A 27,612-nucleotide genomic window follows, 5' to 3' on the forward strand; every position below is an offset into this window, starting at 1 on the left:
AAAAAAAAAAATATATATATAGGGGAGAACGGGGTAATCTGAGCCACTTTTTACATTTGCTCCCCTCTAAGCGAGCTAAAATGATTTATCACTCAAATTAACATATTTCCCATTAATTCAGGATGTTTCCTAGAAATGGGCATTTGCAGATTTTTTTCAAGACAAAGGGCAGTGAAAATATGATTGTTTTAAAAAAAAGTTGTCATGTGGCTCACTTTACCCCAGCTGTGGGGTAAACTGAGACAGACCAGAAAAATCAAGGATGTAAAGTGAACCAGCTGGGGGTAAACTGATCCACTTACAAAAAATAATGATGGGGTTTGGTCCATTAAGCAAAGGAAATTTTCTAAACACTTGAAAGTAATTCTGAACAAAATCAAATACAACATATTATAATTCAAAAGGTTTTAATAAGATTCCAATGAAAGATAGAACCAGTTAGATTAGAACACAGTCTGAGGGTCAGAACACAGGACCTTTAGAGCCAGCTTGTGTCTGGGGGTCGAAGCATAGGAAAATCAGAACCAGCGAGAACAGCCTGGGACTCAGAACACAGGAGAAGACCCAGCTGGATTATAACATCAGCCTGTCATACTCTACATTCCAGCCCTGAAGGTTACAGGGAAAGATGAGAAGGTGCTCTTTACGTGTTGTTGCCCCAGGTCGTCTTCCTGGTGTATTTCCTTGGCATGATGGCTTTTCTACAATGTGTATGACATTAAAATAAAACATGTTATCTAATATTACATTAAAATATGTTTAAGACTAAACTTAACTTGTGCCTCATGGTGGGGGAAAGTGAGACAGTGTCTCACTTTCCCCCACAGCATTTGGCTCACTTTCCCCCACCACCACAATTTGAGAAAAAACTACCTCTCTTAGCATTTCAGGCTAATATTTAGCTAATATCATCACATGGTTTTTATATGTTGGTAGTTCATCAACACGTATGATAGAGGTTTTTCTACGTGAATACATTTGCTTTTGCACAACAGTTGATTAAGTTGACAGCAAGAACATTTACTTGTACATGCAAAATACCTATTTTGGTGAAAAAAAACATGCTTACCACAGTACCATGAGGTCCTCTCTTTCAGGGCCATGGGGAAATGAGTGGGGCTTGAAAACATATATCTCACATGACCACAAATGTTTTCCTTTGCCTAGATACAGGGGGTGGCTCACATTACCCGATGCCTCAGATTCCCCCGTTCTCCCGTATTTACTTACACTTTTGCATTATCTAAACTGAAGTCATAAAATGTAATTGAATAAAGATAAATGTAAAATGTAGTCTACCATGCAGTTTCAGAAGAATTGTTTTGGTTCTTTGATGCAGTATGAGTAATTAGGCCAGCCACGCAGAATGAGCTGCCTGACAGTTGCCTATGTTTTCACAGCTTTCTTGGTGGTGGAAATTGTGTCTTTATTCATTTGAAATTGCATTTAAAAGCTCTTGCCAACAAAAAAAATATAAATTAACTCAAATCAATCAAGCAACTCCTGAAATCAACACCTAAAATGGGGCGGAAATATCACTATGTGGAAATTCAACAGAAGTCACAAAGCTGTAGTGTTCAAATAATTCATTCAGAGCCTGTAATAACATCTTATTGGGCAGCTCTTGATTCATACAAGATGTTGGTTGTTTTATTTCATTGTTACCTTACCTTTATCTATATTCTTGTGATGTTCATCATAAATAAATAAAAACGTTAATTCATCTTCTAATGTGTATGTTGGTGGCTATAGATACATTATTACCTCATTAATCTCATTCTTTATGCTTTGTATCTATTATTTGTAATTCCCAAACCCTACTTACAGATTGTATTATCAATTTGAAATATATATTTTTTTAAAGAAGACATTTGCAGAGGGGACATTTCTTCTGGACATGACTACAAAATGCAGTGTAAGAGCATACAGGGCTAAGGATGAGGCTTAGTCAAGTGGTAAAAGAATTTAGACCTCTGCTGAGAACATTAGTGGCAAAAGAGCCAACTGAAGCTCACACTTGCTGACCTGGTGAAAGGACAATTCACAACAACCAAAATGGCTTTAGAAGCCTAAATAAATATAGACTAGTTACCACAACAACAAATAGGCCTACGCAGCTGGGATAAGACATAAATAGCCTACTACTTTTAGGCTGGGCTTCACAGTGTCTGCATGGCCAAGATAACCACAAAACCCACTTTAGACACCACGTGCCATTAGAGCCACTATAATTATTGATAATAAGACATTTTAAAGAAATGAGTTGATGTTCTCTAATGTATTGCTGAAGATAAACATTTACTTGGCACATTTTATTGTTGTGACAAACACATGTATTTTATTCACATTTGAAATAACCATGCAAGTATGCAATGACAGAAGTGACACTTGATATTACACTGTATTGCCTATTATAGATAAAATAACAGTGAGGTGGCAGCATTGATCGCCTAGTGCTAAAACTAATGGCCATGCAAAATCGCTTTGTCTTTGTGGGCGTGGATGGCAGCAGTGTGCATAAACCACTGATGACTAGAATGCGATATGAGCGTACACAACAGCATAGAGTAAGCGATAGAGACAGGCAGGAAGACAGACAGGCAGGGAGGCAATCAGGCAGACAGACAGGCTCCAAACGTCACCGCCCTGTGCCTGGGGCTCGGTTAGGGGCTGGGACTGAGCGCACTGCTCTCTGGACCTAATCGCATTGGAAGGTACGGGAGAGGCGGGCGGAGGCATGGAAACCCATGCATGGCTCTGTCTCCTTTCACAATAACGCTATCAAAGCATACGGATATTGACTACACTGTTCTCGTTCATGCAATGAAGCACACGTAGGTTCTTTTTGTACAAGCACAACGCAAAGAAGAGGAGGAGGCCACTGTCAGTTCCTGGTAAGCGAGCTTTTTTATCCCAGCTAACGTTAGAAAGTGTAGCTAGTGAGCTAACCTGCTCGGCGCTATGATACAGCAGATACTAACGGGCTAAAAAGCGCGTCGGGGAGTGAAGTCGGGCTTTTTAGGACAGTTTTGCACAATGGCATGACTACGTATCTTATTCTTTATCCCCCTGCAATGCCTGCACACAAGGTTGTCACGCCTGTGTTTAGGTTTTGTGTGCTTTGCTAGCTGAGTGACGTGAGGTAAGTTAGCCGACGCTAGCTAACGTAAACAGTAGCACCGGTTTGACAGTCGTCTTTACAACAAAAACATGCCAACAACAATATGACATTTAACATTAACGTGTAGGTGTGCAACACGAGCTGGCAAGGCTGCTGTTGACGTTAGCCGTGTAATGTCATGTCTCCTGTAATGTCATTGATTTGTAAATCTGTTAGCTGTTGGTGTTCATTATCGTAGGTAAACTGCTTTCTCTAATCTGACACAACAAACAGGTGATCAACCATCTCTAATTACAAGGCAGCAGTGTCGCATTGCAAGAGCTGTCTAATGTTATCTTTATGTGCTAAATACCACAGATAGAACCTAACCTATGTTAGCATGGGACCGTCGCGGCAGATGAGTTAGTCGAGTTAGCATGGCTAGGTGCTAAGCGCTTAATCACACTGTAGTCGTAACTAAAACAACTATTTCCGACGGATGTCTTATTAGTGTGACTGTCAACACGGCGGAAGAGAGCCACTCACCTTCAAGATAATCTGGGGGCAAACAGAGAGTGATAAATGTGGAACTTTCTCACACAACATGATAATAATGATCCAGTCCAGTAGCATAGGCTCTGGTGTGGAGAATATTAAAAAGTCATTTGTGACACCTCAATGAGCGTCTTGACCTGCACACTCAGTCATTGAACCACAGCTTCAAAGGTTATGGATTAGTAAACATGACATTGATTAAATGCATAGGATAGGATATTCTGGGTGAATAGATGCATACTGGTGATTGTCTGCAGCATTGTCATTTCAGTTTCTCAGAGAAGGGTGTGGTTCTGTCAGGTAATGCTTGGCTTGTGAAGCTTGTCAAGAGTGAAAAACTTGTGAACAAACATAAACAAATATGCTGGCCTAATTTCCGGCTAATTATCTATATTTACAATCAAATCTACATTGGCAAAATGCAGTGTGATCAGATTGTGGAATCAAATGTAACCAGAGCCACGTGGCCACTTTAATTTCATTAAAAGGTTGGGGATTCAGCCACCAAAGACGCTGTTTTAGTTTCTAAACGTTTTGCAACAATCACACTAAATGCACTGCTGAGCATTATTTTGTGTGCTACTTCATTTAGCCTTACATGCTATATTGCCAGAAAGATTGCAGCACTAGGCTGCCAAAGCCTCCCACAATCTGTTTGTCAGCATATCCATCATCCTGTCAATCATGCAGTTTACGGTTGGATTCTATGGTTATTTAATTTTTTTAAACCAGTCAAAGAGATCACTGCATGACTGTGTCTGCATGGGTTTTTTATTTCAGCAGTTAGAAAGAAATATTATAGGCCGCATTTTACATTAATTACATCAAATCTATGACTGCTCATATCAGCGCTTTATTATATTAACCCTGCAATACATGTATTATGTTCAGTTTTGTTGATTTAAGCCTAAAAGGTTGTTATTTAAGACAATGGGCATTTTTAAAGGTGCAGTGTGTAATATGACATCATCTAGAAAGTTCTTGAAAATTCTAGAAAGTTCTAGCATGCAACGCTCCCTGGGTAACCCCAACCCTTTTGAATAATAACAGAAGCTACAGTGGCCTTCAAAGACAAGAACAATTCTAAATTCTAAACAATGCACCTGATGACATTCCAACCATGACGCTTCCAACATGGCGGCGCCCATGCCTTGGTCCAAGGTATGGAGAAATATGGACATATATGAGACCCTTTCAAAGGGAAAAAAAATAATTCTAAAAATGTTTTTCAGCTATTATGCACTAAATTAAACTTACTTATGGATATTAAAATTATTTTCTACAAAGTCTGTTAGGAAATAAAACCCAAAATTCTACACACTGCAGGTTTAAGGTTGTGGTCCGTGGTCGTGGTCGTCCATTCATATTTAAATATTGCTTACCCACATCAACTCACACAAAGCATAGAAACAAAGTAAAGTTAGGACAACTTAAATTGATTATGTCGCCAAAACGATTTTAACAGGAGGGATTAAAGCTGGGGTGGAGGATTTGGGGAGAAAATGGCAGTTGGGATAGAGAATCGGAGCCTCGCTCTGATTGGTCAAAGTGTACAGCTCATGTTAATTTTGACCAATCAGAAATCACATACCCCAGCTTTAATAAGTCCACATTGAAGAAAACAATGCTGATCGAAAGTGTCTTATTGAGGGCAGGGTAGGATAGGGAGCTTCTTTTTGCTCCATCTTTTGGCTAGGTAGGAATATTTATGTTCATTAAAAGAGAATTGACCTTAATCTGGAGAAAGCTAGATATGTTGTTTGTACTTCGGCCTCAAGAGCCATTGGCAGATATACACACACAGAAGAGAGGTCCTGGCAGGGTGACGATGATCAAAAACATCATTATGCCCCCAATGGCCCGCTGCAATGACTCAATCCTAGGGGAAACACTATATTAAGTGTTTGAGAGTTCATACCTCAGCAAAATATCAAACATATATTTAAAACATGATGATATACTGATATAAAACGTGTGTTCTCCTAGTTCTTTATTGGAGCGGGCACTTTCAAGGAAGACCAATACAGTACAATCTTAAAACCACGTTAAGTTCTCATAAAGTCATTTTAATCAGACAGTGCCTTCAGCTCACAAGTTATTCATTACAGAACCAAAACGTTTCTTTGAGCAGACAGCCGTATTTTGTAAGGCAGATATAGATATCCTGTTTTAATAATGGGACAACTCCTTGGTTCTGATAGCACTATTGGGACAAACTCCTTTGTTCTGCTATCACAAATGGTAGACAACAACAACAACGTATACCTCCATTTAAAAAAAATGTTGTTTCTTCATCTTGCGTCACATTATAGACTGTTTTAATTTTGTGGAGTTCGGTGGAAACTATTGATAACCTCAAACTGTAGTTCATTTTGTTTGTTCTTTTTATTTTATGTTTTTAAAATGTCCCTTTGTAGAAAGAAAGAATATTGCGAATAAAGGTAATCCAGCCTATGTGTTTGATGAGGAAAATCACAGGCTTGATATTAAAGGTGGCAATGCTCATTTTCACAGCCCAAAAGAAACCAAGAGTGCCTATTTGCAGACCCATGGGGGAGCGGAGCTCCACCGGAAACACGCTACCTTCTTCTTTGTTTTGTTTTACTGGCGGCCAAGTGGCCAGGGGCCTATTTCAGGTAGCTGGATTACTGCGGCAACATACGCCGTGGGTCTAACCTGCTGGATAGGTGATTTGACCAACTCTGAGTTTGTTTTCACTTTACGCTGCAGCTCCGATTGAAGAAAGAGTGTCACTGCCACAACGCAACCCTGTACAGTTTGAAGCAAAATCACTCCATAGAAATCTCCATCGGGATGTTTTTATCATTTCCTGATGATTTTACGTTTGATCGATCATTTATCTGATCAGTCGCATAGTTCTCAGCCCTCGTGCCGTTCATATGCGGCCACCTTACACATCGTGAACATGCTTTACATTCAGATTAATAAACCTATTGTATTGTATGTATCTCATTATTTATTTATTAACAGGAGTTTTTTAATGTCTGTGCCACTGAACATAGGCTATTTATGTCAGGTTGAAATGTAATTCTGCGGCTGTACGCGATCGTTACTGTTCACTTGCGTGATCACAAAGTCACAGACGAGCCTCTTTAAATAGCTGTATATGAATATTAGAAATAATATAATAATTAAAACTGTGATCACTAGAGGACAAGGGATCTGGTAATAAATCAATCAGGATCTGCAATGGAAACTGTCACCTTATGTGTCAGACGTTTATGTCTTTCACTCCCCACTTTTTAAAATTAGTTGTTTATTTTAATGTGGTGGCGGATTTCGGAAGATGTAGGCCTACACAAAGCTTTGTTGCGTCATTCATCTTCTACCTCAACATCTACTTTATACCACCGTCCTGGCCACTTGGGACCCTTAACAAACTGAATTATTTTACTGTCTACTAGCACCATAGCCGGTGGAAACTGTGTCTTGTTATTATTCACAGCTAGGTGATAGCCGCCAGTAAAACAAAAAGAAGAAGAAACGCTGGGTGATCGCCGCCAGTAAAACAAAACGAAGAAGAAGATTTAGTGTTTCAGGTGGAGCTCCGCTCCCCCATGGGTCCGCAAATAGGTGCCTCTCAAAGAAACTGACTGGGTTGTGTTATTTCAGTGGTTGAAGTATGTCTGTCCACAAGCCCTGAAAATGTATGCTTTCCATATACCTCCTTTAACATTTAGTCTGATGTCATGTTTACAGGACTGATGGCTCCAGAGTGACATGCCATGGCTTTAATGATCCCCCCAGTGAAACTGAAATGGCTGGAGCATCTGAACAGCTCATGGATCACGGAGGACAGCGAGTCGATAGCCACACGGGAGGGAGTGTCGGTGCTCTACTCAAAGCTGCTGGTCAACAAAGAAGCTGTGCTGCTTCCCCAGCAGGTTCTGTGTCTGAAGGGGCCCCAGCTTCCAGACTTTGAGCGTGAATCCCTCTCCAGCGATGAGCAGGAGCACTACCTGGACGCTCTACTCAGCAGCCAATTGGCCTTGGCCAAGATGGTCTGCTCCGACTCTCCCTTTGCTGCTGCCCTGCGCAAACGTGTTCTGGTGCTCCAGCGCATTTTCTACGCACTTTCCAACAAGTACCACGACAAGGGAAAGGTCAAGCAGCAGCAGCATTCCCCAGAGAACAACTCGGGCTCGTCTGATCTGCACTCTGTCAGCGAGAGGCCACGCTCCAGCACCGACGCCCTTATCGAGATGGGCGTTCGCACCGGCCTCAGTCTTCTCTTTGCTCTGCTGCGTCAGAGCTGGATGATGCCTCCTCCACCTGGTCCTGGTGGAGCTCCTGGGGGAAATATTAACTTGTGTAATGATGTTATTCACACAGCCATCGATGTGGTTAGCTCCCTGCCACCCCTTTCTTTGGCCAACGAGAGCAAGATCCCGCCCATGGGCCTAGACTGCCTGGCCCAGGTCACCACTTTCCTGAAGGGAGTGACTATGCCAAACTCTGGGGCGGATATTTTAGGGCGAAGGCTTGCGTCAGAGCTTCTGCTAGGACTAGCTTCCCAGAGGGGCTCCCTGCGCTACCTGCTGGAGTGGATCGAGATGGCCTTGGCTGCATCAGTGGTGGTCAGTACCATGGAGGATGATAAGGTGCTACAGAACCAGGAGGGGCTCATCGGCTATGATTGTTTCATGAACATCCTCATGCAGATGAGACGTTCATTGGTAAGTAAACATAGATATATAAGTTATCCAATGTTGCTAAAAGGCAAAGTCCACAATTCTGGAGAATGCTTGTTGTCAAAACACTCTTTGTCAAAATCAGTGAATATTTCCTCACGATCTGCTACTTGTACCTAGAAAATCCAGTGTTGATACACACCCTAGGTAGGCTTTGTAAACTAGCATGTTGCTAGCGACAGTGAGCCCCTTTGTTCACATACACTTTGTTTACAAAGCCTAGGCTGTGAATTAACCCCAGGTTTTTTACAGATTGCACACAGTATGGACAGATTGTGAGGAGATATTTATTGATTTTGTCAAAGTGATTTTGACAACAAGCATTCTCCTGAATCGCCCCTCCCTCTATTGAGTATCAAGACGTTATTCATTCAATTAATTTCTCTCCTGGAAAACTATGGAATCAGTAGAAACCTACTGCAAAAAATATTTCAGGACAATGAACAATTTTCCTTCATCTATATTCTTTAAAGCGCTGAAGTATTATGATCTTAAGGTGTGACCGTGTTATAACTGAAAAAATTTTCTCTGAGATCAGTCAAGCATGGCATTACGTTCTGCACCATAGTCGTTTAGTTTGTCATCTAAGTGAATTTCCACCAACCAAATACAAACGGGCTACAAAGGGCTGTTTTACTTTCTTTGAGATCTACAGCAGTACAAAGGTTATTCAATTATTCAATATTTATTGGGGTCTGTTAAATGGTAAATGGACTTGACTTATATAGCGCTTTTTAGCCAATTTTCTCAGTCCCAAAGCACTTTACATTTCTCACCACATTCATTCACCCATTCATACACACACTCATACACCGATGGCAGTAGCTGTTACATGACTGATTAGGTGTGATGTTCATACTTTATTGTCTGGTCTAATGAGTTGTGCATTTGATTGTCTTAGGGCTCCTCGGCTGATCGCAGCCAGTGGCGAGAACCCACACGGACCTCTGATGGCCTGTGCTCATTGTATGAGGCTGCACTCTGTCTTTTTGAAGAGGTAAGACATTTTACCAATAATTTACTTTATTGTCTTTGTTACTGTACTTGTACTATAACCTAATGGGTTCATTTTGAAAATGATAGTCCTAGCCATTAAAATGTGTTCTCTTTTGCTTGTTCTTTTATCTGGAAGTAAAAGGAATAGGTGTAATTTTTTTAACTAGATAGTTCATCTTTTTTGTGGAAAGAAACTTACCAGACAGTAACTATTCCAAAGAAAGTAAACATGTCTGAAAGAGTTTGTTAATCATGTCCTCTTCTTCCAGGTCTGTCGAATGGCATCAGACTACTCTCGCACTTGTGTCAGTCCAGACAGCATACAGACGGGTGAGGCACCCGTGGTGTCTGAAACCTGTGAGGTGTATGTGTGGGGCAGTAACAGCAGCCACCAGCTAGTGGAGGGCACACAGGAGAAGATCTTGCAGCCCAAGTTGGCTGCCAGCTTCGCAGATGCACAGACAGTAAGAGGAAACCATTTACATTTGCTGTGTCTATGTGCTCATGTTGAGAGAGGAAACAGCTGTTTTCCTGTATTCATCATGAGAAGTACAAGAAATGTCATGACTTTCAAAATGAGTTTAGCTAGGTTTTTGCCTTATGTTGTTGACTTAAAAGAGGAAAAAAATGTTTTCCCTCAAAGCATGAATTCTACTGATCAGCATAAAAGAAGGCTGTATAGACATGGTGACAAAATGCATTTCAGGGAAACTACAGTTGCAGATCAAAGCAATATGGCATGGTTAATTTGTTATAAAGATAGGATGAGACAGGGCCTTGTGCTCTTTAAGTTGGAGGAGCAGACAACGTCGGGATTTTTGTTCCTCCTACAATGTTGTTCTTATTTTTCAATTAGAAGAGAAGGGAAACCCAATCATGAAGATGACAGACTGTTACTAACCATATAATTCACAATTTATACGGCCTACAGAACTGTTGTTGTAACAGTATCTCTTCACTTCTTGTCTTTGTATAGAATTAGGAAACCTTGGTGACAAATGTGCACTGTGTCTTCTAAGCCATTTCTGCAGAAGCAATTTTTTTTTTATGTTTAAATGCTTTCAATAACTGGGGAAATAACAATGACATATGCAGGAACGTTAATAATTAAATATAATAGAAATCTGAAACTGTCACATGGCTGATGGGTCAAATAGTATGCAGTCTTATGGTATACCGTAGCACTCTATAGCATTTTGCCACAACATTGTTAAGGGGCCTGTTGGACCCACTCACTCACGTTTCCACTGAGCAGTGCTACCAAACTTTTGACCATGGAAACGTGTGCTGAGCCACACTGAACCAAGCCGCACCATTCGGTGGAAACGGGGCTTTCACACTCACTCAGTGACACTAAATTCGAAGCACAATTAGAGATAATATGGATAAAACTAGACAATAAAACAAAATATAAAAAGATAATAGAAATACACACACACACACACACACACACTCCCTACTGGTTGCATCTTTTGTTGTGGCAGGAAATTACCTAATTCGCAGCCAACATTGCACAGTCTTTCCCACTCACTCTGTGACACTAGGTCGATGAAGTGTGAGAATGCTGAGTCAGCCTGCAGTCTTTCACGACCCACAGACACAAAAGCTTTTCCTCTTGTCTCCGCAGATTGAGGCGGGCCAGTACTGCACTTTTGTGATCTCTTCTGATGGCTCCGTTCGGGCTTGCGGGAAAGGCAGCTATGGCCGCTTAGGCCTGGGGGACTCCAACAACCAATCAACGCTCAAGAAGCTGACCTTTGAACCCCACCGTGCCATCAAGAAGGTGTCTTCATCCAAGGGCTCCGATGGCCACACGCTGGCCTTCACTACGGAGGGAGAGGTGTTCAGCTGGGGTGACGGTGATTATGGCAAACTGGGTCACGGGAACAGCTCTACACAGAAATACCCTAAACTTATCCAGGGGCCACTTCAGGGGAAGGTAGGGTTTCACCCAGCATTTGAGTGCACCTTTACACATGGTATTTCATTTACACATTCTTTTTTATTTTTTAAATAAACAAAGTAAGGCAAGAAGTTGAGGTATCCTACATATTACAAGTCTTTTTTTCTCTCCTTCACTTTGTTCAGATGGTGCAGTTTTGTATGAGTTTCTTATAACTGCTTTATCGTAAGCCACTTTTGTTTTGTTTTGTATCAGGTGGTGGTATGTGTGTCTGCTGGCTACAGACACAGTGCTGCAGTCAGTGAGGATGGAGAGCTCTACACATGGGGTGAAGGAGATTTTGGAAGATTAGGTAAGATGCTGAACTCATGCTAAGCATGCATTGTCTGCTAAGCATGCATTGTCTGTATTGTGGAATATCACTTAATTTGAGGCAATTCAATTAAATATCCATCAATAATTTTTTAATTCTCTGTGTGGCAGAAGTCATTCAAGTTATTGGATATGATCAGAGAGTGAGTGTGAATAAAGTTGCTACCTCGCTAAAGAGTTGTCGTGCAGCAATGTTTGGTATTAGGGCTGTGGCAGATCCTGATACACTGATGCCCGTCAACATGCCCCTGATGTGCAGGCTTACATAGACAACCCTTGTAGTACGCTGAGGTCATCTGGGGCTGGCCTACTGGTGGTTCAAAGAGTAAGAACAAAACATGGTGAAGCAGCATTCTGGTATCATGCGACTAAGACCTGGAATTGGCTTCCAGATGATATTAGACAAGCCCAGACTGGGACTGCTTTTGAGTCAAAGATAAAAACTTTTCTTTTTTATATTGCCAAATCCACCCTGTAATTTAGCTTTCTAAATAGTTTTTTATTGAACTGTATACTTTGTTGTTTGATGTTTTATTGTGATGCACTTTGAGTTGCCTTTTTGTACGAACTGGGCCTTGCCTACATACCGTACAAACAATCGGTTCAGGGGTTTTACGTGTCACCTTGTTTGTGTTACCCTTCGGTGCCTTGATTCAGAAAAAGAAAAAATCCTTCTGTGTTCTTAAAGTTTCTAATTGTGGGGGCGCCCTTAGCTCAGTTGGTAGGGCGTTCCCCCCCCCCGGGGCCCAGCAGCAGACCCGGTTTCGATTCCCGCCCGCGGTCGTCCTCTGCATGTCACTCCCCTCTCTGCCCCATTTCACCTCTGTCTCTCTGCACTGTCAATAAAGCATAAAAATGCCCAAAAAATATATACAGTATCTCACAAAAGTGAGTACACCCCTCACATTTCTTCACATTTTTCTTTATATCTTTCCATGGGACAACACTGAATAAATGACACTTTGATACAATGTAAAGTAGTCAGTGTACAGCTTGTATAACAGTGTAAATTTACTGTCCCCTCAAAATAACTCGACACACAGCCATTAATGTCTAAACTGCTGGCAACAAAAGTGAGTACACCCCTTAGAAAAAATTTACAAATTGGGCCCAAAGTGTAAATATTTTGTGTGACCACCATTATTTTCCAGCACTGCCTTAACCCTCTTGGGCATGTAGTTCACTAGAGCTTCACAGGTTGCAACTGGAACCCTCTTCCACCCATTTATGACAGCATCACAGAGCTGGTGGATATTAAAGACCTTGCGCTCCTCCACCTTCCGTTTGAGGATGCCCCAAAGATGCTCAATAGGGTTTAGGTCTGGAGACAGGCTTGGCCAGGCCATAACCTTTACCCTCAGCTTTTTTAGCAAGCCACTGGTCGTCTTGGAGGTGTGTTTGGGGTCGTTATCATGTTGCAATACCACCCTGCGGCCCAGTTTACGAAGGTTGAGTGCACGTGGTCAGCGTCGTACACAGAGGTTGGCTTTGGAAAATAGACGTATGAGTGCTGCCAGCATTGCTGAAGGGCTTGAAGGGGTGGGGGGTCAACCTGTCAGTGCTCAGACCATACGCCGCACTCTGCATCATACTGGTCTGCATGGCTGTCATCCCAGAAGGAAGCCTATTCTAAAGATGATGCACAAGAAACCCCACAAAAAGTTTGCTGAAGACAAACAGACTACGGACATGGATTACTGCAACCATGTCCTGTGGTCTGATGAGACCAAAATACATTTATTTGGTTCAGATGGTGTTAAGAGTGTGGAGCGGCAACCAGGTGAGGAGTACAAAGACAAGTGTGTCTTGCCTAGAGTCAAGCATGGTGGTTGGAGTGTCATGGTCTGGGGCTGCATGAGTGCTGCCAGCACTGGGGATCTACAGTTCATTGAATTCTAACATGTACTGTGACATACTGAAGCAGAGCATGATCCCCTCCCTTCATAAACTGGGCCGCAGGGCAGTACTGCAACATGATAACGACCCCAAACACCCCTCCAAACGACCACTGGCTTGCTAAAGAAGCTGAGGGTAAAGGTTATGGACTGGCCAAGCATGTCACCAGTCTTAAACCCTATTGAGCATCTTTGGGGCATCCTCAAACGGGAGATGGAGGAGCGCAAGGACTCTAATATCCACCAGCTCCTTGATGTCGTCATGAATGGGTGGAAGAGGGTTCCAGTTGCAACCTGTGAAGCTCTAGTGAACTACATGCCCAAGAGGGTTAAGGCAGTGCTAGAAAATAATGATGGCAAAACAAAATATTGACACTTTGGGCCCAATTTGGAAATTTTTTCTTAGGGGTGTACTCACTTTTGTTGCCAACAGTTTAGACATTAATGGCTGTGTGTCGAGTTATTTTGAGGGGACAGTAAATTTACACTGTTATACAAGCTGTACACTGACTACTTTACATTGTATCAAAGTGTCATTTATTCAGTGTTGTCGCATGGAAAGATATAATGAAATATTTGAAGAAATGTGAGGGGTGTACTCACTTTTGTGAGATACTGTATATAAAAAAAAAGTTTCTAATTGTAAACGGTTTGACTTTGTTTGGGATTGCAGGTCACGGGGACAGCAACAGCAGAAACATTCCAACCTTGGTTAAAGACATCAGCAATGTTGGAGAGGTGTCATGTGGTAGCTCCCATACCATTGCACTGTCAAAGGATGGACGCACTGTGTGGTCCTTTGGAGGAGGGGACAATGGTGTGTAAACCCTCTACCTTGACTAACGTTGTTAAACATTATTTTGAATTTTTTATTTTAGAATTAGAACAGTGAAACACTATTCTTTTGAAATGATAATTTTGAATGTGCTCTTGTACACTTCTACACTGTCTGTGCATTGCAGTTACTCTATGTTTATGGTCTGAATGTACAGTATATTTACAAAAACATTTTTTATTTTTTATTAATCGGTCTAAAAAAGAAACATTTGTTGTTCTGCAGGAAAATTAGGTCATGGTGATACTAATAGAGTCTACAAGCCAAAAGTAGTGGAGGCCCTGCAAGGGATGTTCATCAGAAAAGTGTGTGCAGGAAGCCAGTCGTCTCTTGCCTTAACCTCTACCGGACAGGTAAGACATCAGGCATGCATTGCTAATTCAAACAGAATTTAAGCTGTGGTTTCTTGAGAAAAGAAGGGGAGGCTTGAATTTCTTGAACATTTGTCCAAAAAATGCATGCAGCTGTTCATGCATTCCTAAGGACAGGATGTTTACAGTGATATGTTTTAAGGTCAGGGCCTGTCACGTTGAATAGCTCTTCTTTGTCTCATAGTCTCACTGTTTTCTCATCAATATAGTTTTTGTCTGGGGGAAATGCCTTGCAAGGTGAATAATAATGATTCTTGTCACTTGTTTTTAGGTGTATGCCTGGGGCTGCGGTGCTTGCCTGGGGTGTGGTTCTTCTGAGGCCACAGCACTCAGGCCCAAACTAATTGAGGAGCTGGCTACCACCAGGGTGGTGGACATCTCCATAGGGGACAGTCACTGCCTGGCCTTGTCGCATGGTAGTTGTCTCTCCCTTTTTCTTGACATTACTTTCTCCTGAAGACTGTCTTTCTTTCTTAACCCATTGATGACTATGGCAATCTAGGATGCATGTCCTTAATGCCTGAGGGTTTTCTGAAAAAATAGTATGAATTGTCAAGTCTACCAAAACCTTGATATCTAAGCCTGTGTAGCACATAGAAACATGAAATAAAATACATTTAAAAGTTAAGGTTCACAGGTTTTATTTAAACATGCTCCCTTAGCGCTTACAAACCAACAAATTGTTCTAAAAATCGTCAAAATTAGATGGGGGAGAAAAAAAAGAATAAATAATATAAAATATTTAAAAATAATGTGCTAAACAAGGTTATAATCCTGCTTCCTTTTAGCATGGATAGTAGTGACTGAGTGTGCAGTGGATGGATAAAGATAGACAGATATAGGAAGGAGAAGATAGCTTTATTTTATTATTTAGTTCAATTATCACTGGCACCATAAATCCGACTTCCCAGTACAACTGGAACGCAGACTGACTCCTGCTGTCGGGAGCCGATCAGCTGGTCCAAACGGCTGTATACCACGGAGATGAAAACAAAATAAATAAATATTGTTAATAAATAGATGCAATGTGTTGTGTGATTTTCGTCAGTAGCCTATAGTAGACCTTGATTCTGCGCTCCGAACGCCACTAACTGTTCTGTAATACACTATTGCCGACACAGCTGGCGTATTTTTTTTATTATTATTTATTTATAAATGTTTTGATTAGCGTGATTTTCGGCAAACCACAAATTTTTTTGGTGGTCACGTGGTCTTAAAAAAAATCAACAAAACCCACCTCATGTGTATTTGAACCAATGACGGTGCATTCTATGTTGCGCACGCCATGAAAATTAGATAAAGTAACAATGCTGCGCGAAGCAGCATCAGGCAGGAGATACAATGTGGCTTCGCGCAGCAGCCGTCATCAATGGGTTAAGAGCTTATCTGTATATGGTCAACTATGAACGTCAGGTGCTGCATTGAGTCATTGCAACAGTCAATGTTACAGTATATTGCAAATCCACTGCCTGTGTCAATCCCAGAATCTTACTTTGCCGGCACTGGGAGATTTCTGGTTTATTAAAAATGTGAATTGTTGAAAGCATTGTTTTATAGAAAATGTATGTGCCAAATATGTTGAAGCTAATATTATGTAACTAAAGGTTAATTGCGTGTAATTTCATGTGCATTATAACAAATATTGTCAGCCATATGTAATATTATGAAACTTTTCTTGGACTCAACCACCATTTAGACAACGAAGTATATGCATGGGGCAACAACTCCATGGGCCAGTGTGGCCAGGGGAACTCCACGGGGCCAATAACCAAGCCCAAGAAGGTTGTGGGCCTGGATGGAGTCGCTATTCAGCAGATCTCAGCCGGCACCTCCCACAGCCTGGCATGGACAGCACTGCCCAGAGACAGGTCAGCTACCAATGTAAACACTCTGACTCTTGTGTAGGCAACATTGACCGTAACCCAAATTTACAGGAGATATTCACGCAAAGGGGGAGGAAGGGTGAAGGTAGGGACTTCTCTGCTTAAAAGGGATTGCACAATGTAGGGCAAAAGTCAGCAACGGCCTGTGACGTGTGCCAGTAAGGGTAGGCAATTTAGTGTGGTTCAAAGAAAAAGGTGGCAGAATTATTCAGCCTGGATAAAAGTACTAAGACCCCTGCAGTAGAAAAAAATAAGCATAGTCATGAAAGAACATACAGTGCTTTTTTCTTTGACTTAACCTGCATTTTGGGCACCTGATTTAATGCCCTGATGCTGTCACCAGGGTTATCTTGGTTAACATTTTTTACAAAGCCTGCGTTAGAAACTATAGGTGTGAGGTTTTAACCAAGTGGGCATTCAGAAGGAAAGGGGGCTCTTATAAAAGACTATTGAGTAGCAAATATGGGAGTTGTAGCATCTAGCATTTTTGGAACTTCACCTATACTTGGCAATGAAATCTCCATTTTGACCGTCATTTTGTGAGTCCACCAACTTTATGATATAGTGCTAAAATAAATCACTGGAGAAGTGCTTTAATGATCAAATAATCATTCTATCTGACAAAGCATTTGCAGAGCACAATCGGTTAATGCTGTGTCCCTCCAGAAGAACAGTTTTAATAGTCATTTAAGTGTGTATGTATATTCCTAACCTCTTTACCCTACCAATCGAGTACCTATGAAGTACTTAATCTTATTTTCTCACTGTGGCTCTCTAGGCAAGTGGTGGCTTGGCACAGGCCCTACTGCGTGGACCTGGAAGAAAGTACATTCTCCCATTTGCGCTCCTTCCTTGAGCGTTACTGTGACGGCATCAACAGTGAAGTTCCTCCTCTGCCGTTCCCCTCATCCAGGTAAGATCACAAAGTCTGCACGCAAATAAGGTTAAACTCCTTTGAGATCATCCATCTCCTTTTTGAGGGGGTTGCAAATTCATACTAACACACCTTTTTTTCTTTTCAATTGTTGATTGTCCGATTATGAATATGGCTAGATATATTCTCTTATCAATTTGATCTCACAAGTTTATTTTTTAAATGTATTTACAGGGAGCATCATAACTTCCTCAAGCTGTGCCTTCGGCTATTGTCCAATCATCTTGCTCTAGCTCTGGCCGGGGGCGTGGCCACCAGTATCTTGGGTCGGCAGGCCAGGCCGCTGAGGAACCTGCTCTTCAGGCTGATGGACTCTTCTGTGCCAGATGAAATTCAGGAGGTACAAAAAGTAGACGCACTGTTGATCGTAGGGGGGAATTGTTAGTCCCTATACTATCAGGATGAAACAAAACATATTTAAAGTTAGTTGATGATTAAGGATGAGTCTTTAAATTGTAAACATGAAATTCACTTTACAAGTCTCACTGAAAATATATGCTGCGCGGTATAGGATTATTTTCATTAATGATAAATCAGCTGTTTATTTTCCGAGTCAGCAATAAATAAATTAAGCTATAGCCCACGAGAGGATTAGTTATACATTATATTGCAGTTAAGTGGCGTTGTTCAGCCAGATGCAAAGTGGGCATGAACTGTAAGGCAGCATAAACTAATATCTTAAATCAGTGGTGCATTATCACATGACCTGACGCAGTGCTGATATGTGAGTGAGTGAGTGAATGTTTGTCTCATCAGGCAGTGATTGAGACTCTGTCTGTGGGAGCGACCATGCTGCTGCCTCCACTGAGAGAGAGGATGGAGCTTCTTCACTCCTTGCTGCCTCAGGGCCCTGACAGATGGGAGAGTCTCTCCAAAGGACAGGTACCCTATGTTAGCTAAAACACAGATATATACATATAATAGAGATAGCTGCTTTTAGATTGTGTAAGTTAGGTCAGTAATGGTCAGCTTTTCCACAAGCTGCTTGGTTCAAGGGTCAATTAGCTTGGTTTGTTGTTCTTGCTCCTGCAGCCACAACATTTTGACCATGATGCCTTATCATGCCTTGTCATCTTAATATGCATTTCAACAATAGGCTTTCAGGATGCTTGGCAGTCCAGCAATAAAACGTTCTGAGGGCAACACAATTGCCCTTAATAACAGAAGCAGGTGCTTTCCTCAAACTGTTTAAAATGTTATTTCTTGTTGAATTTCAACTGTACGTCATCACTACTTTTAATTAAAGCTACTGATAACAATAATGTTTGCCCAGATGGAATGCATCAATATCTAACCCGACAGATTCTGTGGATCATTTCATAACTGATTATCTTAGGCATTATAATTGAAGTATGTGTGTCTGTGTCACAGAGAATGCAGCTGGATATTATCCTGACTAGTCTGCAGGACCACACCCACGTAGCCTCGCTCCTGGGTTACAGCTCTCCTGCTGATGGCCCCGAAGTACTTTCATCTGGCCCGGGCTTTACAACTTCCCCTGACCCCACATATAGCACCACAGCAGGCCACCCTGACACCCACCTGGCTGAGATCCTTATGAAGACACTGCTCAGGAACCTGGGCTTTTATACTGTAAGTAGATGTTATACAATGTTTGGTTCAGCACCATGACTGGGCACAGAGCTTGCTCTCTGTGTGCGTTACTCAATAACAAACCATCATTTGTAGGATTATTATCTTCTATTTGGACCTGACAAAGGCAGACATTACTCAGGAAGGAAGTCATCAGTGAAGTCAACATAATGAGCACCATTGTTACACTCTCCGTCTCCCTATCTCCATCTCCCTCGCTTCAAGTGCTGGAGACGGAGAATGAGTCATGTTTAATCCTTTGTTATTATCACCTCCTTTTTATTCCTGGCACAGCAGTGGTTTGGTCGTGTGCCTTGTTCTCTACAGATGGCATCATTGATTGCAACACAAACACAGGCAGAAACTGATGAAATTCAATTTTGGTTGGTCTAAATTTGACCCCAATACAAAAGTCCAACAAGGATTCTGTGCAACTTATCGAGATCTAATTTTCAGCTTCTATAATTAGCTTGTGTTCACTATTTTGTAGTTTTATATACTATCTATGAGTTGAACATGTTACTATTGCCAAATATGGGCATGAAAGTCATAGGATCTGATGCTGCTTTTAATTCTTGACAACTTTGTTAGCACTCCTGTAACTTTCATAACCAGCTTTAAGTTCACAGCTAAAAGCAAACTGTGGCTTGCATACCATTTTCTGAATGAAAACACTCCTTCCAGGACCTCATTCCCTTTGACTGCAGTACCGTTACTTATTTCATTTGCGTGGATAAATACCTTTACTTTGAAGATACCCCTATCCGTAAACCTGTAGTTGTTTATATCTGATGTCATGCGGTCATGTTTATGTTGTGCAGGACCAGGCATTTGGTGAGCTGGAGAAAAACAGTGACAAGTTGCAGCAAGGCACGTCTTCCTCTGACAGCAGCCAACCAGCCCACCTCCACCAACTCCTGTGTTCCCTGCAGAAGCAGCTGTTGGCATACTGCCACATTAACTCAGTTACTGAGGTATGGACCTTCAACTGCTCAAACATACTTACTTTCTCTTCCATAGATATGAGGACTATTGTGGGGGAAATAGTTTTTACACAGTCAAAATGTCTTCTTTGTCCAGTGACCAATGCCTTCTTGTGACACAGGCTGGATAACAACATAATGTTATCTGGTTTGTTTACACAAAGTTATGCACAAATTGTAATTGAAAGGCAAATATCCCTTGATGGTCAATTTGATAAGAAGTTATTTACTTTTCTATTTCCCATCTAAATTTAGAACCCACATGGTCTGAATCAAATTGCTTGAAAGGGAACACTCAGCCTTTTTCATAACTGACGCATGAAGCGAATTAACTCTGAGATGGATGGTTTTATTTGATTTGTATTTATATATAGATTAAACAATAAATAAGAGGGATTTTACTGTCTGTGTATAATTATGAATCACAGTTGCCTAAATACTATGTTTTTTAATGATGGTCCTACTGTCAGTAGCATCACATTTTTTCTGACAGTAGCAATCTTAAAGGTTAAGGGTTTCATTTAAAAAAGGGACTATTGTTGGTGAGAAGAACAGTTTAAAAAACATCCTTATCTTCATGGTTTTCCGCAGAACTCCAGCAGTGTGGCTTTACTCCACAAGCACCTGCAACTCCTGCTGCCTCACGCCACAGATATCTTCTCCCGCTCCGCGACTTTGATCAAAGAGAGTTCCTGGAATGGCAGCATACGAGAGAAGCTACAAGGTGAAGAGGGTCAATTACTCCCTCTTGCAGCAAGTGTGAAATGCCCTCTCGTCTCTAACTATCTTGACTTCAGCCTGTTGACTTGTTTATCCTCAACATTTTGCTTCTGGCTTTTCATCATAAAATGCTTCCATTATTTTTCTGTTAACATATTGATATTTCTTATCATTTTATCTCCAATATTTGTTTTGCTTTTTTCACATTTTGCCAAAGACAATTCAGTTTTAACGGCATAAAACGACAAAGAAATCGTTCCGGTTATATTGTTATGTATTTTTGATATGATAATGTATTTAAAGTTAATGAAAATAATTAAAAAATAAATACTTTTCATTATTCTGCCTCCCTTTTCCCCCTTTGCTTGTGTACTTAAATAACCGATTTGAACCCAAAAATCCAAACAATATGTAATTTTTGGGAAATTCAGAATAATGACCTTTTAATGTCTCATATCTTGTCCAGATGTAATCTACGTGTCGGCGGCAGGCAGCATGCTGTGCCAGATCATCAACTCCTTGCTGCTGCTGCCGGTGTCGGTGGCTCGGCCTCTGTTGAGCCAGCTGCTGGACCTGCTGCCTCCTCTGGACCGCCTCAACAGACTGCTGCCTGCAGCCTCCCCACTGGAGGACCAGGAGCTGCAGTGGCCACTGCATGGTGAGCATGACCCAACAAGCTGAACAAAGAAAACGTTTACATGCAGCAAATCAGCTAAACTTTTCTTGGACAATTTATCATTTTAATTGAGGGACTAGTCATGACCTTTTTCAGAAGCTTTCAGTTTTCCCTTTGTATTCTGAATCTCTGCACGACAATTTTAAGCCTGTTTTGTAATAGCTAACTGGCAATTACATCGCTAGCGATTGCTATCAAGACTGATTTTCCTACACAATAATGTACATTGTCCTCGTTTGTGGTTTTTCTCTTTGAATGAAACTTGGGTTGAATTATTTTATTTTGACACGTGTAGTCTGTGTTTGCCTTGACAAAATGTATTAGGGTCCTTTACCACACTGATTTACGGTCAGAAAATGTAAGAATAACATTTAAAAGCCACACACTTTAAACTGTACTGACAAGGCCAGGTAAGTTGCAAAATCTCTTGATTGTGATTGCTTATGTTGCATCTGCTTTTCTTTAAACTTTAATTTAAACTTTGTAGAGGTCTCGATATACCTCATTATACCCGGAAACCTTTATATTTCTTGGCTGTAGAATTGACCAATTCCTTCTTTCACCACATTACTTACATAATTATTTTCCAACTTTCCAGGTACGTCTGACTTTGCTGAGCCAGCCTCAGGTATGTCCCTGCCGCAGCCTGCTCTCTCCTGGGTGTGGCTGGTGGATCTGGAGAGGACAGTTGCCCTGTTGGTAGGCCGTTGCCTCGGTGGGATGCTGCAAGGAGCTCCTACGTCTTTGGAGGAACAGGATACTCTTTACTGGCTCAAAACGCCCCTCTTCAGCAACGGCTTGGAAATGGACATCGCACAGCTAGGTAGGGAGAGGAAAGATACAGTACTGTGATGAGCTGTGATGTCAATGTTCATCACATATTCTGCACTGTGTTCGACTGAGATGACCGGGTTTCTCCTTTTGCCCTTTTTTAAATTATGCTTTTGTTTCCTTTATGATGAATTTTTGTCACTTGTGTATTTTAAGATGCCTGCATCAGCTCATTATTGGAGGCAGCACTGTCTGGCAATGAAGAGCAGAAGCCCTTCGACTGCACCATGTATCCTGACTTGAGTGTCTTGGTGGATTTGGCTCTGGGTTCCTCTAAAGAACCTGCCAACAGCCTCTGGATCAACTTGCAGGACTATGCCATCAGCAAAGGTCTACATCTGACTATCATGAGTTAAAGGTGGAGTCAGTGATTCTGTAGAATGCTTATTGTCAAAATTGCTTCTTGTGCAAATCAGCGTTAATACACAGCCTCGGCTTTGCATATGGGCATGTCCAGTATCGCTGACTCCAGCTTTAAGTTGTTTTCTAAACTAGATTATTAGTTTTGAAAAGAATGTGACAGTGTAGTGACTCTAATGTGTTTTCTGTTTCAGACTGGGACAATGCGTCCCTCAGTAATGAATCCCTTTTAGACACTGTGTCCAGGTTTGCATTGGCAGCCTTATTGAAGCACACAGGGCTGCAGTGCCAAGGCTGCGGAGAGGGAAGGTACTGGAATTTATATTTACTGTATGTAGAATTGAAGGTTCCCCGCACTGTTCTATAGTAAAAGCCTTAAAAGAAACATCACACATCACAATGCATGTTTTGATTTTCCCATCAGGTACCAACCATGTAAGTCGCTTGCAGAGGTCTATCGCAGTGTTTATATGGTACGAAACCGCCTGCTGGCCTGTAAGAATATGGATTTCATCCAGACAAGATCCTCTTCGCGTGAGAGGAGGGTGAGTAAATATTAAGTTGCGTTCACACATGTCAACTCTTATTAATTCAGTAACTTGCATTTGGTCAAAGAGCTTCTAAACAGATGCTTTGTCTGCAAGTGGATGCAAACTTTTAGTTTTTTTTTTACTACTCAGATTTCAGACAATCAGGACTCTCTGGACATGGACCCCCAGGAGAACTCGTTCACACGCACCATCGATGAGGAGGCGGAGCTGGAAGAGAGAGCCGACCGCGAGAGAGAAGAGGGCCATCAGGAACAAGATGATGAAGAGGAGGACAGGGAACAGGAAGTCATGACGGCTGGGAGTGAGTACATGGGCCCGCTGGTGTGCGTGTGTATGCTTTCAGTGCGTCTATTATTAGGAACAGCAGTTATATCATTTGATGTAATTCTTAAATGTTTTATTCTGCCACCTCTCATTGTACATGATGACTACAGTTATTACATTTGATGAACTCATTTTATTGGGTTAGTTCTGGTAAAAGCTAATTCCAATCAGATGTTGAGTCGTTTATGCGCAGGAGTTTCAGTGTTGTGGCTATTTATTTATTTATATATGGGCAGTTAAGTTTTAAATGCAATGGTAATAATCCAATTTGTTTTTGATATGACTAAGCATCGCAGCTTGGCAACCCGTTTAATATACAGCCCTGGAAAAAACTTAAGAGAACAGTCTGGATTTTTCTTAAATCTTTATCTCTACATTACTTATTGAAAATGCTCTAAATGAAAATATTTTTATTGTGAATTTGGTAGAAAATTTGTCAGTAGTTTATCTTATTAAATCAAAATGTTAATTTTACTCAAACATATGCCTCTAAAGAGATAAACGAGAGACACTGAACATTTGGAGTGGTCTCTAAATCTTTTCCGGAGCTGTATTTCTGTTACCATGATTAGAATTTGATGTTCTGTAGTTGTGGGAAGCTGCTGTAGCTGCTTAGTGTTGCTTCTGACATACAGTAAAGAGTGCTTTCTCACCGACACATTAGTGGAAATACTGTAAAAATGCATTTTAGTTACTTGTTACCTTATTTACAGAGACCCAGTTGTAAAAAATGCTTTTTGTTGTCACTAAAAAAATAGTCGGCCTCTAATGTGATAAGGTGACGCTTTTTGACGTTGTTGCATTCGCATGTGCTTCCTCTAACCTAGCAATCTTGTCTGTCTGTTTTATGTGTGTGTATTGTGTATGTGCGTCTTGCACAACACAGAAATCTTTCAATGTTTCCTCTCAGCACGGGAGGTAGCACGCAGTCGAGACAGAGAGCGGGCCAGCAGCAGCACAGGCCTGGGCTCCAGCTCTGTCTCCAGGAGTGGAGGAGGAGGAGGAGGAGGAGGGGGAGAGGAGGACACCATTCTGTCTCAGGAAGGGAGGAGGGGGAGCACAGGTCTCCCAGAGGGCCAGGACCTGTACACAGCAGCCTGTAACTCTGTCATCCACCGCTGTGCCCTGCTGCTGCTGGGGGTCAGCCCTGTGCTCAGCGAGATGAGCAAGCAGAACCAGGAGGAGGGCCAGACGCAGTCCGCATCAGCAACACAGGAGTGTCTGAGCTTTATGACCAGGTCAGAGCAGTTTAAGGGAGGAAGTGATACATTTAAAACTATTCACTTGGGTTTCCCCTTTAATAGGGATTAGTGTGCTGTACAAATGAACATGTTTTTAAAAGTTTAAAGGTTGCTCCAGAGCCAAAGGAAAAAAGAATAGTTACACATTTAAGGAAAAGTCTATCCTTAAACAACAGTCCCATGCCTACCTGTATGAACATTGAAACAGTTTTTTGGTCACTGTAATAGTTTTTACTGTCCATATTGGCTATGGAGTGATTCCGGCCAGTATTGATACAGCAATATATCATGATATTTATTTTCGTGATATCTGTATCCTATCGTCAGATCCAGTATCGATATTTTAGTGAAAAAAATCTGATTTTTCTAATTCAAGTGTTTGTGCATAAATGCTTTTTCAAAGTTCCCCTAAAGCCAATTTCATGTACTCAGCAAGATAAATCATGTGGGTATGATCTAAAGTAAGTCTCTTAGTGTGACATTCTTTTTGTTTTTCCCTGGACATTATTTTCTTGCTGAGCTGCTGTGGAAAAATAATAACACACAGGAAACTTTGGTTCATACCCATTTTATTTGCCTTTCTCGGATTGCTGAAGCCTTATATTAGTTTCGCTGACTGTATGCATTTTTGTACAGAGCGGGGACTATGGATTTTGTCCTCTATCTCTCACATTAAAATCAATTTAGCAAGGAATCTCTTTGCAGCAAGTATGAAGTGGAGGAATCGTTTACAGCAACCACTATCATCTCTATAAACTCTATGGGCAGTGTGTTAAGACAAACTCTCAAATAATTATTTTATGTTTTTAGCTTGAAATTGAAAAAGGTGACTGGCCAAAAAAGCATATGGCAAAGGGAAACATTTAATAGTACCGTATCTTGGCCAATATTATCTCTGAATGCAATTCTCACCAAAATAGCATAAAAACACAGGCAAGCATGAGAAGGTGTGTCCGGCTGTTTTTATCTGAATTTAGCTGAAAGCAGACTTCTTAAGGTCACATGAAATATTTTAACCTACTCTTCACTTGTTTCAACAAGTTTAATCCGACCATTTACCTTCAGTATATTTATACTCCACATTCCACCTAAAGCACTTTGAAGCTCAAAGCATCTGTTTAGTGTTCTGCAAGGCTTGTGGTGTGCCTTTGCTTTGAATGGCCTTCACATATTCTGTCATAGTAAATGGAATCTTGCCCTTTTTAATAATATCAGATTTACTGTATTAAGAGCCAGATATTTTACCTTGCGGATGGCAAGGAGTGATTTAGTGGATTGGTGGGAACTGTTTTAAAGTGTTGCATTGGCTTGACAAAGACGACTAATTTGTTTCTGTGATGTGTTTGTGTATTTAGGAGTGAGAGTCTGAGTGCAGAGAGCCGTTCTGTGCAGAGCAGCCCGAGCTACAGACTGATAAAGTCAAGGAGCGAGTCGGACCTCTCCCAGCCCGAGTCAGATGAAGAGGGTTACACTCTGGTACAGCACACACTCTCTCATAGACATACTCGCATGTCTGTGTTTTTTGAGCAGCATTCCAAGAAATGACAGTGGCATAGTGAATTGAAAGCTATATCAGACTTTGTGTCTGTTTTTTCTTTCAGAGTGGAAGGAGAAATGTTGACCTGGATTTGGCATTCTCTCACAAAAAGAGAGGTAAAGAAAGATTTGTCTTCTAGGAGTAAGGATGTTGCAGGTTGTTTGTGGTCATCAATCATATGTTACTCTTGTCTCTCTGTCTTTTGATTCCCGTGTGGATAGTTTATTTGCTTCTTTTGGGTCAGTTGAGCCCCAAACACAAGAGGAGCTCCAAGCAAGTAAACGATGGCATGTTTCTTCCTCTTGTTAGCTCATTCCTCCATGACTGCGATGCCCCCCCATTCATATCTCATGAAGAGGGCCTTGTTTTGAACTTCACTTCAAGACACTTCATATTATACTCTCTGTGCTAAATGCATAGACGGCAAAAAGAAGTAGAGAACACACAGATGGGCCTATTGTACAAATAACAGTTCATTCTTCTAATCGGAATGTTATTTACTTTGTACAATGACGGCTCATTCCTTATGAAGAGTTTATATGAAATAACCCGTCGACCCTTGACAGAAGTCATCAGCACTGACACTTTGACGTCAGTGCCTTCAGTTATATGGAAAGGCTAGTCATGGTTTCCATTTCACTTCTCAACTGCTGCATTTTTTTCTGTCGGTGGGTATTGAGTACCCAGTGCGCCCATTATATAGGAATTCATAATGGCTCATGAAGGCTTGTGCCCGCATGAAGAATCAGCATTTGGCCATCTGATGAACTCTTACAGAGTGATAATGCACTGCACTGCATAGCTCTTAAGTGCTTAAAAGCAACATGGTCCATTCCTCAAAGGAGTTCTCTTGTACATGTATGCATCTGAAAGGCTGCTCTCCCTCTGTCCCCAGGCTTACTTCACAGCTCTCCAGACTCCCTGGCTGAGTCCTGGTTCCGAGCCAAACTGAGCCGCCAGCGCAGCTACGGCTCGGCCCACTCCTATGAAGAGTCAGACCTGGACCTGAGTCGCTCACTGGGCGTCTATGCTCTCATTGACAACATGGTCAGCTTCATCAGCGGTGATGTGGGCCTGGTTCCAGCCTTCAAGGAGCCAGAAGAAAGTATGTCCACCAGCCCACAGGCAACTATCCTGGCCATGGAACAGCAACAGAGCAGGGCAGAGGTGAGGGGCTATCTCAGGCTGTATTGAGGTCTCTGTGCCTTGGTACCATAAGTGAGGCCCAAGTCACTTTTCT

General features: G+C 41.5%; 1 protein-coding gene across 13 annotated transcripts in view; it reads left to right on the forward strand.

Moving 5' to 3' along the window:
- Positions 1-2,717: 2,717 nt before the first annotated feature.
- Positions 2,718-27,612, forward strand: part of herc1 (HECT and RLD domain containing E3 ubiquitin protein ligase family member 1) — a 58,199-nt gene continuing 33,304 nt past the window's right edge. For 12 of the 13 annotated variants that reach the window (XM_080029855.1, XM_080029863.1, XM_080029866.1 and 9 more), the window contains exons 1-26: positions 2,718-2,894; positions 7,376-8,352; positions 9,269-9,364; positions 9,633-9,827; positions 10,991-11,302; positions 11,522-11,618; positions 14,207-14,350; positions 14,594-14,721; positions 15,011-15,155; positions 16,436-16,607; positions 17,401-17,535; positions 17,731-17,896; positions 18,313-18,438; positions 18,928-19,149; positions 19,971-20,123; positions 20,724-20,856; positions 21,319-21,510; positions 22,127-22,351; positions 22,516-22,689; positions 22,914-23,028; positions 23,144-23,264; positions 23,400-23,571; positions 24,481-24,832; positions 26,191-26,311; positions 26,437-26,488; positions 27,268-27,539. In XM_080029855.1, coding sequence (XP_079885981.1) covers positions 7,402-8,352; positions 9,269-9,364; positions 9,633-9,827; positions 10,991-11,302; positions 11,522-11,618; positions 14,207-14,350; positions 14,594-14,721; positions 15,011-15,155; positions 16,436-16,607; positions 17,401-17,535; positions 17,731-17,896; positions 18,313-18,438; positions 18,928-19,149; positions 19,971-20,123; positions 20,724-20,856; positions 21,319-21,510; positions 22,127-22,351; positions 22,516-22,689; positions 22,914-23,028; positions 23,144-23,264; positions 23,400-23,571; positions 24,481-24,832; positions 26,191-26,311; positions 26,437-26,488; positions 27,268-27,539 — 4,971 coding nt within the window. In that variant the 5' untranslated portion in view covers positions 2,718-2,894; positions 7,376-7,401. Of the gene's footprint in view, positions 2,895-3,014; positions 3,143-7,375; positions 8,353-9,268; positions 9,365-9,632; positions 9,828-10,990; positions 11,303-11,521; positions 11,619-14,206; positions 14,351-14,593; positions 14,722-15,010; positions 15,156-16,435; positions 16,608-17,400; positions 17,536-17,730; positions 17,897-18,312; positions 18,439-18,927; positions 19,150-19,970; positions 20,124-20,723; positions 20,857-21,318; positions 21,511-22,126; positions 22,352-22,515; positions 22,690-22,913; positions 23,029-23,143; positions 23,265-23,399; positions 23,572-24,480; positions 24,833-26,190; positions 26,312-26,436; positions 26,489-27,267; positions 27,540-27,612 lie in introns of those variants that run through there. The other variant, XM_080029860.1, reaches the window with a different exon arrangement.

Source organism: Ammodytes marinus (assembly GCF_949987685.1).
Source record: "Ammodytes marinus genome assembly, chromosome: 1".
Lineage (NCBI taxonomy): Eukaryota > Metazoa > Chordata > Actinopteri > Uranoscopiformes > Ammodytidae > Ammodytes > Ammodytes marinus.